Below are 16,131 nucleotides of genomic sequence, written 5' to 3' on the forward strand. Positions count from 1 at the left end.
CTTAGTCGAGCAGCTCTTCTTCTTTCTCTCAGTTCTTCCCAACCCAAATATTGCAACATTTTTGTAACGCTACTCTTTTGTCGGAAATCACCCAGAACAAATCGAGCTGCTTTTCTTTGGATTTTTTCCAGTTCTTGAATCAGGTAATCCTGGTGAGGGTCCCATACACTGGAACCATACTCTAGTTGGGGTCTTACCAAAGACTTATATGCACTCTCCTTTACATCCTTACTACAACCCCTAAACACCCTCATAACCATGTGCAGAGATCGGTACCCTTTATTTACAATCCCATTTATGTGATTACCCCAATGAAGATCTTTCCTTATATTAACACCTAGATACTTACAATGATCCCCAAAAGGAACTTTCACCCCATCAACGCAGTAATTAAAACTGAGAGGACTTTTCCTATTTGTGAAACTCACAACCTGACTTTTAGCCCCGTTTATCAACATACCATTGCCTGCTGTACATCTCACAATATTTTCGAGGTCACGTTGCAGTTGCTCACAATCTTGTAACTTATTTATTTAGAAAGAAATAACATAAGAGAAGAAGAAATTATGGACAGAGAAATTTTAGAAAGAGGGTAGTAAGTATGGAAGGATTCCAAGGAAGATTGAACAAGAAGCCCGGTGCGAAGTGGTCTGAGGACAGAAGGAAAGAGCATAGTGAAAAGATGAAAGAATATTGGAAGGAACGGAAGAGAAAACAACAAAGTATGAAGAACTGAATTGAAATTGGCACGTGGTCCTTAGCAGGCCTCATCGGAAATAATAATAATAATAATAATAATAATAATAATAATAATAATAATAATAATAATAATAATAATAATAATAATAATAATAATAATAATAATAATAATAATAATAATAATAATAATAATAGTCAGAAGCAGAAAAAGAAGCAGAACATGAATAACCCTGTATTTTCCAAAAATACGGTACTTCAAAATGTAAACAGATCATTAACGATGGTGCAAGGCCTTATCCAGGACATTTTTCGAAGGGGGTTAGGATTGGGGGAGCTTCCGAAATCAAAAACCATTGTCACATATGTTTTTACTTTCAAATAGATTTTAGAGAAATAAAAATTGAAATAGTTTTAGAGCAGTACCTTTTACAACTCAACGCTAGAAGAAGAATGGTAAATTCATGGCGGTCCGTTGGACAAAGATTTCTGTCATTTGTTTAAAAATGAAGGTAACACCTAGTTTCAGTGTAAATATTAAACATATTTAGATGTTTAATTCATATTTTAAACATCTTGCACTGGCTGATATGAAAATATTTCTATATGTTTATTGAAATTGATTTTTATTGTGCAAAAACTATTTTTTTTTTTTGCTAGGGGCTTTACGTCGCGCCGACACAGATAGGTCTTATGGCGACGATGGGATAGGAAAGGCCTAGGAGTTGGAAGGAAGCGGCCGTGGCCTTAATTAAGGTACAGCCCCAGCATTTGCCTGGTGTGAAAATGGGAAACCACGGAAAACCATTTTCAGGGCTGCCGATAGTGGGATTCGAACCTACTATCTCCCGGATGCAAGCTCGCAAAAACTATTAAGAACATAAAAAAAGCCAATTCGTACATCTCGCCAAAATTAAAATTTCCATTTATGTTTTCAGTAAATTTGTTAACTATATTCACAGAGAGACACTTTTTGATGGCACATGTTTAATAAGTTAAAATCACTTGTTTATTTTGCAAATGCTTGTTCTTTTTTAATATTTCTAATTTATTGAAGGCTATTTCAAAACCAGTATATGCTGTTTAAATCTGTCAACTTCACTTTTATTTCGGAGGGGGTTTGCGATGGTGAATAATGGATGCAATCTAGCAATGCTAAATGAAATGTTTAAAAGAGGTACAACCTGTACCTTCATGTTGTAATGCTGTTAACTGGATCGGACACTGCACAATACTCAAGAGAGTTTGTAACAGACTGACTCATAGTCTTAGGCACGGCGATCTTTCTGGTCATAAAGTGAATAATTACAATTAGGCGATTAACTATTCAGTAATTAACTCCCTATCACTGTAGGAAATTCAATTCAACAAGAGTTAAATGTTCTCTGCTCAGATGCCGGCGACAATGTTGGAATGTTGTTTAAGGGGGGTTTGAACTTCTACAATTTCACTTCTTCTTCTTCGTTTTGCCTCATGACTGAGGCGTCGTGACTATCATAATATTCAGCCCTCTAGCCGATGAACCATACTCCGCCATTCTTCCCTACCTAAAGCTTTCAATGTGGTTACTCTGAGAGAACACTGTAGGGGGCCGTTCACCATGTCAATCCATCGCGTTGGTATTCATCCTCGTTGTCTGGTTCCCTGGACTTTGCCCTCAACAATCAGCTTTTGAAGACTACCATCTCGGCGCATTATATGTCCAAAGTAGCGTACAATCCGCTGAGCGACCTTACACGATAGACGAACTTTTATCTGAAGTTGTTTCAGGATTGATGTGTTCGTGCGATGAGCTGTCCAAGGAATCCTTAACATTTTCCTCCAGCACCACATTTCAAAGCTTTCTATCCGTTCACGATCACGTTTGAGGATGGTCCACGTCTCTGGGCCATACAAGAAAACTGAGAAGACTAGAGATTCAACGAGCTTCTTTTTTTTGTCTTAATGGTGATGTTGTTATCTTTCCAGATCTTCCGTAGACGGATCATTGCTACCACTTATCAAAACCAAGTTTAAAATACAAGCACATGTTAAGAAGGTATAGCCCTACTTAAAATTTGGACTGTTCGTATCCCACTATCGGCAGCCCTGAAGATGGTTTTCCGTGGTTTCCCATTTCACACCAGGCAAATGCTGGGGCTGTACATTAATTAAGGCCACGGCCGCTTCCTTCCAACTCCTAGGCCTTTCCTATCCCATCATCGCCGTAAGACCTATCTGTGTCGGTGCGACGTAAAGCCCTAGCAAAAAAAAAGAACAAAAAATTGGACTTGTTTAGTTAAGTGGTTGCAAAGTTATTTGACAAATTATTTTTATATGTTGCATGGAAAATGTTCCTTCCGGCAGAGTTTTCATTTTATTGGACTATAATTTGGTAAGCTTCTCAAAAATACTCATATATTTAAGGACAACTCCGTGTTTTTCAGTCAGATATAAACTATTGGACCAGGTTAATTCCTGGGGGCAAAGGCGGCCGGGCGTGGAGCTAACCACTCTACTCCATCAAGTGCCGAGATTACGGATAGTGGAAGCCTTTACCTTCCACTCCTCACTCCTCCAAGGGCATTCATGGCCTGTACGGTGATGACTTTGCTTTTTCTTTTTCTTTTTCTTTTTTTTTTTGCTTTATAAACTATTGGAGGTTTTTTTCAATGTTTCATTATTCAATCAATAGAACTAACTCACCCCATGGCACTACAGCCCTGAAGAGCCTTGGCCTACCAAGCGACCACTGCTCAGCCCGAAAATGCCTGCAGATTACGAGGTGTCGTGTTGTCAGCACGGCGAATCCTTCCGGTGGTTATTCTTGGCTTTCTAGACCGGGGCCACCATCTCACTGTCAGGTAGTTCCTCAATTCTAATCACGTAGGCTGAGTGGACCGCGAACCAGCCCTCAGATCAGGTAAAAATCCCTGGCCTGGCCGGGAATCGAACCCGGCGCCTCCCGTTAAAGTCAATTTTTTTTGAGTGGTTAGATATTGACAGTTCGGAAATGGAGTTGATTGAATTTCAAGAAAGCAGAACATGGGTAAACAAATTCGTACACCTTGGTGAAGCATTGGTGCAAATCGAGTGTGCTGTTGATGGTGAATATTCCCCACTGTCGGCAGCCCTGAAAATGGTTTTCCGTGGTTTCCCATTTTCACACCAGGCAAATGCTGGGGCTGTACCTTACTTAAGGCCACGGCCGCTTCCTTCCAACTCCTAGCCCTTCCCCGTCCCATCGTCGCCATAAGACCTATCTGTGTCGGTGCGACGTAAAGCAACTAGCAAAAAAAAAAAAAAAAAAAAAAAATTCTCTCAGAAGCCGGAGAACTCAATACTTGAACAGTGGAACAGTCTTTACATGTAATAAATATCATTTTTGGTCCGTATTGATGATATTAGATTGAAATAATAACATTAAGTTATTTATTAGACCACCTAATCAATACAAATTTATGTAAATCATCCAAGACGATTTTGTATTGATTAGGTGGCCTAATAAATAACTTAATGTTATTATTTCAAAGTGGAACAGTCTGCCAAAAATGTTTTCGGCCATGAAGAAACTTGCTATAGCGCTTTGTTTGGGTCATCATACGCCTACGAGCAGCTGTTTTTTACAATGAACGTTGTGAAATCAACAGTTAGAAACCGTCTTGGTTCAGAACTGTTTCTCGTGTGTTGTTGAAGACAAGAAGTTATGAACTTAACATAAATGACATGGCTAATAAGTAATTTTGCGGTATTGACAAAAGACGACCACGAAACATGAAATCAAATGTATTATTTTACAATGTACATACTGTAAATATATAAGTAATAGCATATTATGAAACAATTTTGAATTAGGGATGGAAGTCGGTGATGGTGGTGTAGCCATTGTGTGTATGTTGGGTATTCAGCCCGAAGGCTGGTTTGATCCTTCAAAGCTCCACCAATAGCCGTCATAGATAGCCTAGGTGTCACTGAAGAGGCATACTAGGGAAATGAGGAAGGAGGTAGTTTCCCGTTGCTTTCGTCACTGGGCTAGATGTTGCTATTACATATCAGTCCGCCAAATCCACTCAAATGCATGCACCGACCGACCCTATGTCCGGTATTTTCACACCATTCATAACAGGGACTGGCCGCACAAGAAATGGTATCAAAGCCAAGGATGAGACTGAGAGAGATCAATGAAAGTACATAGGCTGATCAACAAAGACTGAGACTGATTTTCTCCTGTAGCTTACGTGATGATTTCCTATCTGTATCATAAATATTTGAAAAGAGCGGGTTTTTATGTATAATGTCCGTAGGCGGCAGCACTCTCGTATTGGTAGGTTGGTAGTAATGCTCTATTGTGTATACTGCTAATTATAAGAGTTGGCGTCTGACATTTCTTAGAGGGAGGTCCATTTACTATCTGCCGAGGCGGGATAAAGGGAGTGGCTGTGTGGTTGCCATGGAAACGAGGGTGGAGTGACTGCGGTTGCCATGGAGATAACACTTCAGGGCAACTCGTCTTGCTGGGAGTTGCCAAACCTGTCACTGTCACTGATAAGAACCTGATTGTATAAGAGTGATCGCAAATGGGACGGCACCGCCTGGCCAGGTAGTCTACAACAGATCACAGCGGTCAGAATGAAGGAGGGAATAAGTGAGCCGGAAGCGAGGGGTAAGAGCATGTAGAAAGGAATCCTGGAATGTGGCAACATCGTGAAATGGCACGTGCAGTGCTCCTCCCTCCAACCTTACCTGTCAGACGCCAACTTTAGTTAAGTCTAGTATAGACGCTACGTGCATTTCGTATACCAGACAATGGAGGTGACGCGAGAGGAGCAGTACTGGTACAGCAGCATACTACACGGCAGTATTGGCTACACTGAGGAAGCACATTGCAAGGAAACGACCGGAGCTTTCTCGGACTGGGTGGCGACTTCATCATGACAACGCACGGCTTCACGTCGCAAATCAAGTCATGCAGTTTCTGGCTCGATTCAACATTACCTGTGTACCGCATCCACCTTATAGCCCTGATCATGCACCCTGTGATTTCTTTTTATTCCCATCACTAAAGGCAAAGATTAGGGGCATTCTATTTGAGAACTCCGAAGCAATGCTCAAGAAAAGTGAGACGAATCTCAAGGACCTGACAAAGAATGGTCTGCAGCATGTGTTCAAGGACTGGCAAAGACGCATTGAAGTAGTTGGGGGGGGGGGGGGAGACTACCTTGAAAAATATCATGTAAACATTAAAATGGAGTAATAAACATCTGTGAAAAAAATCAGTCTCAGCCTTTGTTGATCTGCCCTCGTATTATTATTATTATTATTATTATTATTATGATTATTATGATTATTATTATTATTATTATTATTATTATTATTATTATTATTATTATTATTATTATTATTATTATTATTATCTTTCTCCCCACTCTTCTTGTAGATGTACTTATTCATCAGGCGTAGAAACTGTGTGCTAATATTGAAGTCGTAGCAAGATGCAGATTTGGTATTCTATATGCAGGTCGGGGATTTCCCTTCGAATGATGCAGTCAAGCGTGAGTTTTGAGTTCAATAAGAGGGGAGAGATTACGTAATTCGAGTCTAAAATGAATACGGGGAAGTACCTAACGAGCGGTGTTATCGATAAAACATCACGCAGTGAAACGAGGAAAGAGTTTCTCGGCACAAATATGTTATGTACAATTAATAATTATTAATCATTTTCCTTAACTTTGGATTAGAAGACATTTCGGGAGATTTTTTGTTCTTTTCTGGTTTTCTCGTGTGTTGAAAAAATCGGGAGTTCTCCTGAAATTTCCTGGCAACACTGTTCTCACTCCTAGCCCATCGTCGAAATAAGACCTATATGTATTGGTACGACATACAGCAATTTTTTTAAAAAAGTGAAGGGAAATTAATATTATATGAAATAAGCAACTCACTACCAAAGAGCTCCGTTTCGTGTAATGTTTTGAAAAGGGGGAAAAGGAGTGTTAATAAAAATACATGAGCTATTGAATGCTGCGATCTAAATCTTCAGCATGCCGAAGGATGATTTGGCGAATCAGCGGAGTACGTCAAGGAGGCCAAACTCTTCTAAGAGATTTTTATCCATGTGCTTATTTTCTTCACTGTTATGCTCACCAACTCAAACTCATAATGGAACAAGTGCGATCTACTATCACAGCCATCAGATTTTTTTTAATTTATCAAACTTTTCTACATTATTTCCGTCATCCAGCAAGAGAACAGATTTACTTAATACGGTGTGTCAGCGACGTTTACCTCAAGCCTGTCAAACAAGGTGGAATTTTCAGTTAAGGGTTAGTGTCGTTTGTATTTCAGAGTTAATGGAAGCCTTGATAGAGTGCTTCGAAAATATTCAAGACGATGACTCATGGGATTCAGGATCAATGAGAGAAACAACTGGACTAATACATGTTCTTAAAGATGAGAAGTTCTATTTTTCTTGAATTTTTTAAAGGAGAATTATGCCTTAGTCGTAATGTTTCACAGCATTCTGCAGTTACGATTGTGGTACCTGTGAATGAACGTCTTCGTAAATTTTGTTACATCGTTAGTAATATTAGAAATGAAATAAGTAACTCACTAGCAGAGAGGTCCGTTTCTTTCGAAAACAGGAAAAGAAGTGTTAATAAAAATGCACGTACTATTGAACGCTGCGATGTAATTCTTCAGCAAGCCGAAGAAAGATGTGATAAAACACAACATCTAATAGTGCTTCAATTTAGTTAACGTGGCAAAATCCAGTGACAAAAAGTGTAGGTTTTCTGATGATTAGTGCGAATGTTGTGTAAATATTACCTTTTCATAGAAGTAGAAAAGTTAAAGAATGAACTCAGCATTGTTTATTCTAGTGAAGAACTAATGAACATTAATTCTGTCAGTGCATTGTCCTTAATTGAAATTAATTTAGAGGATACTTTTTTTCAGTAACAGTAAAATGTGCACGTGAAAATTGTTTAATATTTGTGTGTGTTTAGAAGTAATCAAACACAAGTTCTGTGTCAAGGTCAGAGAAGTGACAAAATAATAATTAATACTGTAAAACTTACTGTATTTTCGGTCATACGTGGTCGGTCGTGGCTCACCAAGATGACTCGACAAGTTGGTCGCTGTGAACAACAAACGGAGTAATGAACACAGGTATTGATCTGAACTAAATGTGTTGCAATTGACAGGCACAAACATCCACTGGTAACGACAGGTGTTCCTGCGTCAAGCTACATAAATTGATATTCGAGAGGAATGTCGGACTTCCACGAACCGGAGATCATCGTGTTCGTTCATAACACGTGTGTCCCGCTTGGTAACAGGAAGAACTGACACTGTCTTAAGCTTACTGCGGGGTTCACTGGAACAACCCCGGCTTAGACTTTGTTAACTGAAGTAATCTGAGGAACTGACAGGCAAAACCGAACGTGTCCTCTTCTTCTTTTCCTACCGTTTTTTCCCACACCTGTGGGGTCGCGGGTGTGATCTGTGTCGCACATGTGGATTTGGCCTTGTTTTACGGCCGGATGCCCTTCCTGACGCCAACCCTATATGGAGGGATGTAATCACTATTGCGTGTTTCTGTGCTGGTTGGTAGTGTAGTTTGTTGTGTGAATATGAAGAGGAGAGTGTTGGGACGGACACAAACACCCAGTCCCCGAGCCAGAAGAATTAATCAGAAGCGATTAAAATCCCCGACCCAGCCGGGAATCCAACCCGGGACCCTCTGAACCGAAGGTCAGTACGCTGACCATTCAGCCAACGAGTCGGACCAAAACCGAGCGTGTCCAATTTCATCATCATCATCATCTGTTTACCCTCCAGGTTCGGCTTTTCCCTCGGACTCAGCGAGGGATCCCACCTCTACCGCCTCAAGGGCAGTGTCCTGGAGCTTTAGACTCTTGGTCGGGGGATACAACTGGGGAGAATGACCAGTACCTCGCCCAGGCGGCCTCACCTGCTATGCTGAACAGGGGCCTTGTGAAGGGATGGGAAGATTGGAAGGGATAGACACGGAAGAGGGAAGGAAGCGGCCGTGGCCTTAAGTTAGGTACCATCCCGGCATTCGCCTGGAGGAGAAGTGGGAAACCACGGAAAACCACTTCGAGGATGGCTGAGGTGGGAATCGAACCCACCTCTACTCAGTTGACCTCCCGAGGCTGAGTGGACCCCGTTCCAGCCCTCGTACCACTTTTCAAATTTTTGTGGCAGAGCCGGGAATCGAACCCGGACCTCCGGGGGTGGCAGCTAATCACGCTAACCACTACACCACAGAGGCGGACCGCGTGTCCAATTAAAAAAAAAAAAAAGACAAGTAAGCTTTGGTTTTGATACGATGGTATCGTTCCAATTAGTTTCTCAACCACCGGTCGAGTTGGCCGTGCGCGTAGCGGCGCGCGGCTGTGAGCTTGCATCCGGGAGATAGTAGGTTCGAATCCCACTATCGGCAGCCCTGAAGATGGTTTTCCGTGGTTTCCCATTTTCACACCAGGCAAATGCTGGGGCTGTACCTTAATTAAGGCCACGGCCGCTTCCTTCCAACTCCTAGGCCTTTCCTATCCCATCGTCGCCATAAGACCTATCTGTGTCGGTGCGACCCCCTAGCAAAAAAAAAAAAAAAAAAAAAAAAAAGTTTCTCAACTGAAATCTGACCAAAACTGAACAAGTAAATTTAAAGTTTTCCAGTTCTACAAACAGCTTGAGAATTAGGGGTGAGGGGTCGGAGGGGGACACAGAAATTTATAGACAAGAAAAAGTACCGGTGGTGTGGGGAATATAGTGGGGTGTAGACAACAAAATTGAAACAAAATAGTTAGAAATTGGCAAGGTTTTGATGCTCTCTGAGCGAATTTCTACAGAAAGGTAAAGGTTGACAGTTTACCAACTTAACTGCGATAATAATCGTTTTCTGAGGTTTTACTATACAATACAATTTTCCCCAAAGGAACTAATACACATGTGCACAACTAAGGTTTTGTGCCGTCAGATACTAATCGCGCTTCTAAACGCGAGTCTCCATTACTTGCTGTGGCGCTCTAGGAATCGATTAGCTACGTCAAGTGACATCTTATGCGTATTTCTACTAAGTACTTTTTTAACATTTAAAGAAATTAAATGAAACAATTAGGTAAGAAAACAGGGTTTGTACACATTGCTTTTGTTTAAAATTCCTAGTTTTAGGTGGCTAAAATGGAATAAAAATGTAATGTTTTCTCCACAAAGTGGGTGGGGGCAGCTTCACCCCTCCCCCTCCTAATCGCCGCCACTTCCCTCAAACACTAATTATAACACTACAAAAAAAAAGTGAAATGGCGTATGGCTTTTAGTGCCGGGAGTGTCGGAGGACAAGTTCGGCTCGCCAGGTGCAGGTTTATGATTTGACTCCCGTAGGCGACCTGCGCGTCGTGGTGGTGGTGGTGATGATGATGATGATGATGATGATGATGAAATGATGATGAAGACGGCACATACACCCAGCCCCTGTGTCAGCGAAATTAACCAATTAAGGTTAAAATTACAGACCCTGTCGGGATTCGAACCCGGGACCCCTGTGACCAAAGGCCATCACGCTAACTATTTAGTCATGGAGCCGAACTATAACACTACAACATACAGTAGAGCCTCGCTCATCCGACCTTCCCTTATCCGACATTCCGTGTTATCCGACACTGTTAGACTTAATTTCAACTTTTGGTGGAGACTAAATTCAGACACACCCGCTGTGGAGGGTGCAACAATGGGACAAGCACTGGCCTGAACGCTGGCGGTAGGACTAGGTTTTTCTCAAGGACAGGAGCAGTGAGTCTTCAGTCATTGTAGTATTGGTTGGGTGCGGATGTTATAGTTTTCATATCCTCTGTGAGGTAGGTAGGTAGGTAAGGGTTATTCTGCCCGAAGGCAGGTCCGAACCTCCGCAGAGGTGTTCCTGAGCCGGAGTTTACGTGCGGTAGGGTGGCCAGTTCCTTTCCGCTCCTCCATTCCCTTACCCCCCACCAACAGCGCGTTGCAACCCACCCAACTCCTGACCACGCCCAATGTTGCTTAACTTCGGACATCTCACGGGATCCGGTGTTTCAACACGGCTACGGCCGTTGGCCCTCTGTGAGTATGGCGAGTAAATGGAAGAAAGTGACTGTTTCTATGGAACACAAATTGAGTGCATTAAAGAGATTGGACAAAGGGGAAATTCTTCAAAATGTGGGTTCAGATTATGGTGTTGGACGTGTTACAGTGGGGGACTGGAAAAAACAGACTGAAGAAGTTGAAAAGTTGTGCTCTACCAGAGCAGAGAAAAACAATGAAAAATATCAGTACGAAAAAGTAAGTGATGCACTATTTCTTTGGTATCTCAACACCGGGTCCGCCTCTGTGGTGTAGTGGTTAGTGTGATTAGCTGCCACCCCCGGAGGCCCGGGTTCGATTCCCGGCTCTGCCACGAAATTTGAAAAGTGGTACGAGGGCTGGAACGGGGTCCACTCAGCCTCGAGAGGTCAACTGAGTAGAGGTGGGTTCGATTCCCACCTCAGCCATCCTGGAAGTGATTTTCCGTGGTTTCCCACTTCTCCTCTAGGCGAATGCCGGGATGGTACCTAACATAAGGCCACGGCCGCTTCCTTCCCCCTTTCTTGCCGATCCCTTCCACTCTTCCCATCCCTGCACAAGGCCCCTGTTCAGCATAGCAGGTGAGGCCGCCTGGGCGAGGTACTGGTCATACTCCCCAGTTGTATCCCCCGACCAAGAGTCTGAAGCTCCAGGACACTGCCCTTGAGGCGGTAGAGGTGGGATCCCTCGCTAAGTCCGAGGGAAAAACCGAACCTGGAGGGTAAACAGATGATGATGATGATGATGATCTCAACACCGGGAAAAGGGCCTGCCAATATCTGGCATCATTATGCGGGAAAAGGCTGTGTATTTCCAGAAGGAGTTTAATGAAGGGGACCCTAATTTTCCTGCCAGTGCTGGGTGGCGTGATCGGTGGCAAAAACGGTACGGTATTAGGTAGCTTAATATCTGTGGAGAAAAGTTTCTTTTCGTAAGACATCTGGAAAGTTTTCGTTTAATACTGCATGTACTGTACAATTGAATTGGTAATTTAATAAATAGAGCACCGTAAAACATGTCATTATTTTAGCCTTCCTGTTTGTTTCAGTTCATTTTCAAAGTTATTCTGTATTATCCGACATTTTCGGTGATCCGACGTACTCCAGGTCCCGTTTACGTCGGATAATCGAGACTCTACTGTACCTGTAAAAACACTATTAACAAAGAATGATATGTTTCTTACTTGAACGGACATCGTCAGATTCTATAAAATCATACCTTTTTTCAATATAACTTGGTGAAAATTGCTAGTAAAAAATCCATCACAAAGAGAAAGCACAACTAGAACTCTTCAGTATGGTAAGATATAACTTTCGTTCGTTCGTAATCTGTTTACCCTCCAGGGTCGGTTTTTCCCTCGGACTCAGCGAGGGATCCCACCTCTACCGCCTCAAGGGCAGTGTCCTGGAGCTTCAGACTTTGGGCCGGGGATACAACTGGAGAGAATGACCAGTACCTCGCCCAGGCGGCCTCACCTGCTATGCTGAACAGGGGCCTTGTGGAGGGAAGTGAATATTGGATGGGACAGGCAAGGAAGAGGGAAGGACGCGGCCGTGTCCTTAAGTTAGATACCATCCCGGAATTTGCCTGGAGGAGAAGTGGGAAACCACGGAAAACCACTTCGAGGATGGCTGAGGTAGGAATCGAACCCACCTCTATTCAGATGACCTCCCGAGGCTGAGTGGACCCCGTTCCAGCCCTCGTACCACTTTTCAAATTTCGTGGCAGAGCCGGGAATCGAACCCGGACCTCCGGAGGTGGCAGCTAATCACGCTAACCACTACACCACAGAGGCGGACAAGATATAACTTTCAAGAATTTAAACATACATGTTTCTATAATTCTAAACAATTCCGATAGAATCTGATTGTTCGTTCAAGAACAAAACGTGTCGTCCTTTGTTCAATAGTGTATTTTTCACAAGTATTTGATTATCTGTATATATTAAAAGAGTTTTCTAAGAGCAGCTCTGTCCAATCCGTCCGTACGTTCTACTGGACCGATTTGCTTCATTTTTGTTGTATTCTCTCCGGAATTGCGTATCGGTGAATTATCAAGTATTGTTAGGTCTCTAAATTCAGTCAACTTTGAGAAATCTTAAAATCTATTCATTAAAGGATCAACTCTAATGACTGCAGGCGAAGACTTACACTAGCCCGCGATACATTCTGTACTTAGCGGGTTGCACACAGTTATAGTTCAGTTATTATGAGTTTCGACTTGACGTTTGAGCGCTGCCTTTTGGCGGAGGGTAAGTGAATTAATCAACAGCCAATCATAGGCAGCCGATCGCTCCGATAGAGCGCGTTAGACTCCAGTTCTGGTTAGCGGTGTTGTCGATCTGTTCTTTACTGTAACCACGTGCTATCAACTGTGTGTTGTATTGTGTGTCTTTGTGCTAGGTTGTTGTTCTTTTATATTTCGTAGTGTAGAGCTTATAAATGAATTGTTTAGTATTTTTAATAGTATAACGCGTTATATTGTGAATAGTGTATAACAGGTGATCTAGTTTATATAGTAGCTTAGTTTAATATTTCGTTCGGTAGTTATATAGTAGGTTAATTTTAGGCCCGTGTGTGAATTTGATATTCTGTCACGTTGACGCCTACGTCTAAGTATGAAGCTCCCAAGAGAAGAAAGCCCTTCGGTCGAGAAATTGTTTGTAATGTTAGAGAGTCATTCTTGACAAAGCACCAAAAATGGCGGCTAGAAAAAATGAGTTGATTAAGTGGTTGAAGGGGCACAATATTTTGGTTCGCGATGCCATGGGGAAGGGGGTCTTATGCATCTCTTGAAACAAAACAAGCCCCAGTGCCCAGTTTATGTGGTGGATGAAAAAGCCAGAAGGAACGGGCATAAAGTAGTTCACCTTCCACTATACCATTGCCATTTTAACGCCATAGAACTGATTTGGGCCCAAGTGAAGGATTATGTAGCTGAGAATAACCGACTCTTCACAGTTTCGGAAGTTGAAAGACTTATTTTCGAAGCCGTAGGCCGTATAAGTGCGAAGGACTGGAGCAACGTTGTGAGACACACGAAATCCGAGATAATTAAAGCTTAGAAGAAAGGAAGTCTCACAGACGATTATGTTGAAAACTTTATTATCTCTTTAGGGTCAAGCGAGAGTGAAACCTCAACAGACGATGACAATGCCGATAGTGACTCAGAAATGAGTGGTATATTCGCTTTGAAGGATTATTTCCTTCGTTACGGGAAACTGAATCTAACAGCAACGCGAGATCTTCTACATGGTGAGTAGAAATTTAATTTTTCTCACGTTTTATCTGTTCGAGCATTGACATATTTTTATCTTGTAGCCTTATCCTATATCTAATGTGAATCGTGTATGTTGTTACAAAGAATAACTGATTATGGACTTATATTCCGGTATTTACATTTCTGTTCGTGTTGTAGCAATTTGGCACCACCATCTGACTTCCGGCTAACTGTCAAGTCGAAACTCATAAAAACGGAACTATAAGGAGCAATATCATTACCGGTACGTAAAGACATCGAAGCTAAAAGATTGATGTTGATGATGATTGTTGTTTAAAGGGGCCTAACATCTAGGCCATCGGCCCACTAAAGGATTAAAAATGACGGTGACTATAGGCAAACCTTGGTACACATATTACTTAATACCATCTGGAGAGAAATACCGTACGAGTACCGAGCTCGATAGCTGCAGTAGCTTAAGTGCGGCCAGTATCCAGTATTCGGGAGATAGTGGATTCGAACCCCACTGTCGGCAGCCCTAAAGATGGTTTTCCATGGTTTCCCATTTTAAACATGGGAGTAGGGCACACGTAGCACCCCTAGTGCTGGAGTGGGGAAGGAGTGGCATTTATAAAAAATCAAAAACGACCTACAGTGGAAAGTCGATATCTCGAATCATCTCGGGAGCTAAATTTTATTTCGAGTTATCGAAATTTCGAGATATACACAGTACCATTTTTGAGCATAGCACATAACTGGATCATATGGATTATACTGAAACATTATTTTTAACAGTACATTTTTTGCTAGTGGCTTTACGTCGCACCGACACAGATGGGTCATGTGGCAGCGATGCGATAGGAAAGACCTAGGAGTTAGTTGGAAGGAGGCGTCCATGGCCTGATTTAAGGTACAGCCCCAGCATTTTCCTGGTGTGAAAATGGGAAACCACGGAAAACCAAATTCAGGGTTGCCGACAGTGGGATTCGAACCCACTATCTCCCGGATGCAAGCTCACAGCCGGGCGCTCCTAACCGTACGGCCAACTCGCCCGGTGATTTGGTAGAAACTGAGGATGTTCCTGTAGAACGAAACATGTCATTCTTTGTATAATAATGTGTATTTTTACAGGTATGTTTATAGTGTTATAATTTATATTAAAATTGTTGTGTGTTTGACAGACTGGAAACTTTTTATGTTACATTTTACTAAGTCGACACTGAAAAGTATGGCTTCATTCTTAAAAAAATAATCTTGGAAATGTCTACATTCCAGGAGAAGTGTTCCTCGGAAACAGTCGAGATTTTCTTCTGAAGACACGGGGCAAAGTTCTGTGTGAAACGTAGAGAATTTCTCCTTAATTTCTCGACATGACAACAGCCCAAAATTTTATTATAATATCCATAACATAAATATAGGCTGTGCCAGCTCGATTAGTGGACTGCCGATGCTAAATCCGTTGTCACCGAACACTATTTCAGGACATATTAGTACGTATTTTGAGAACTTGTTCACTTTCAAAGTGAACTAAACACTCTCAAAAAAGTACAGAAGGTTTTTTCATTATATAAATACTTGTAAATTCATTATTTGTCAACACTTGTTCATATTATCACTTATCTCTCTATCATTGACAAGTTTACGCAATGTAAACATATACGCATGTTTTTAAGTGATTTGATAGAATCTGAGGAAGTTCTTGTAGAACAAAATTTGTCATTTTTTGTATACCTAACAGTGTGTATTTTACAGGTATGTTTATAGTGTTATAATTTATATAGAAATTGTTGTGACTGGGCGAGTTGGCCGAGCGGTGAGGGGCGCGCAGCTATGAACTTGCATCCAGGAGTTAGTGGGTTCGATCCCCACTGTCGGCAGCGCTGAAGATGGTTTTCCGTGGTTTCCCATTTTCGCACCAGGCAAATGCTGGGGCTGTACGTTAATTAAGGCCACGGCCGCTTCTTTCCCACCCCTAGGCCTTTCCTATCCAATCGTCGCCGTAAGACCCATCTGTGTCGGTGCGATGTAAAACCAATTGTAAAAAAAAAAATGTTGTGTGTGTGATAGAGTGGAAGCTTTTTATGTTATATTTCGAAGAAGTAAGTGGTGAACAAAGTTCTTTTA

General features: G+C 42.0%; 1 protein-coding gene across 1 annotated transcript in view; it reads right to left on the reverse strand.

The window, feature by feature from the left end:
• LOC136884356 (uncharacterized) overlaps positions 1-16,131 on the reverse strand; it is a 209,818-nt gene that overhangs the window by 158,689 nt on the left and 34,998 nt on the right. The window contains exon 2 of the mRNA XM_067156478.2: positions 7,749-7,808. Within this exon, the coding sequence (XP_067012579.2) occupies positions 7,749-7,763 (15 nt within the window). The 5' untranslated portion in view covers positions 7,764-7,808. The remainder of the gene's footprint in view (positions 1-7,748; positions 7,809-16,131) is intronic.

Source organism: Anabrus simplex, chromosome 12 (assembly GCF_040414725.1).
Source record: "Anabrus simplex isolate iqAnaSimp1 chromosome 12, ASM4041472v1, whole genome shotgun sequence".
Taxonomy (NCBI): domain Eukaryota; kingdom Metazoa; phylum Arthropoda; class Insecta; order Orthoptera; family Tettigoniidae; genus Anabrus; species Anabrus simplex.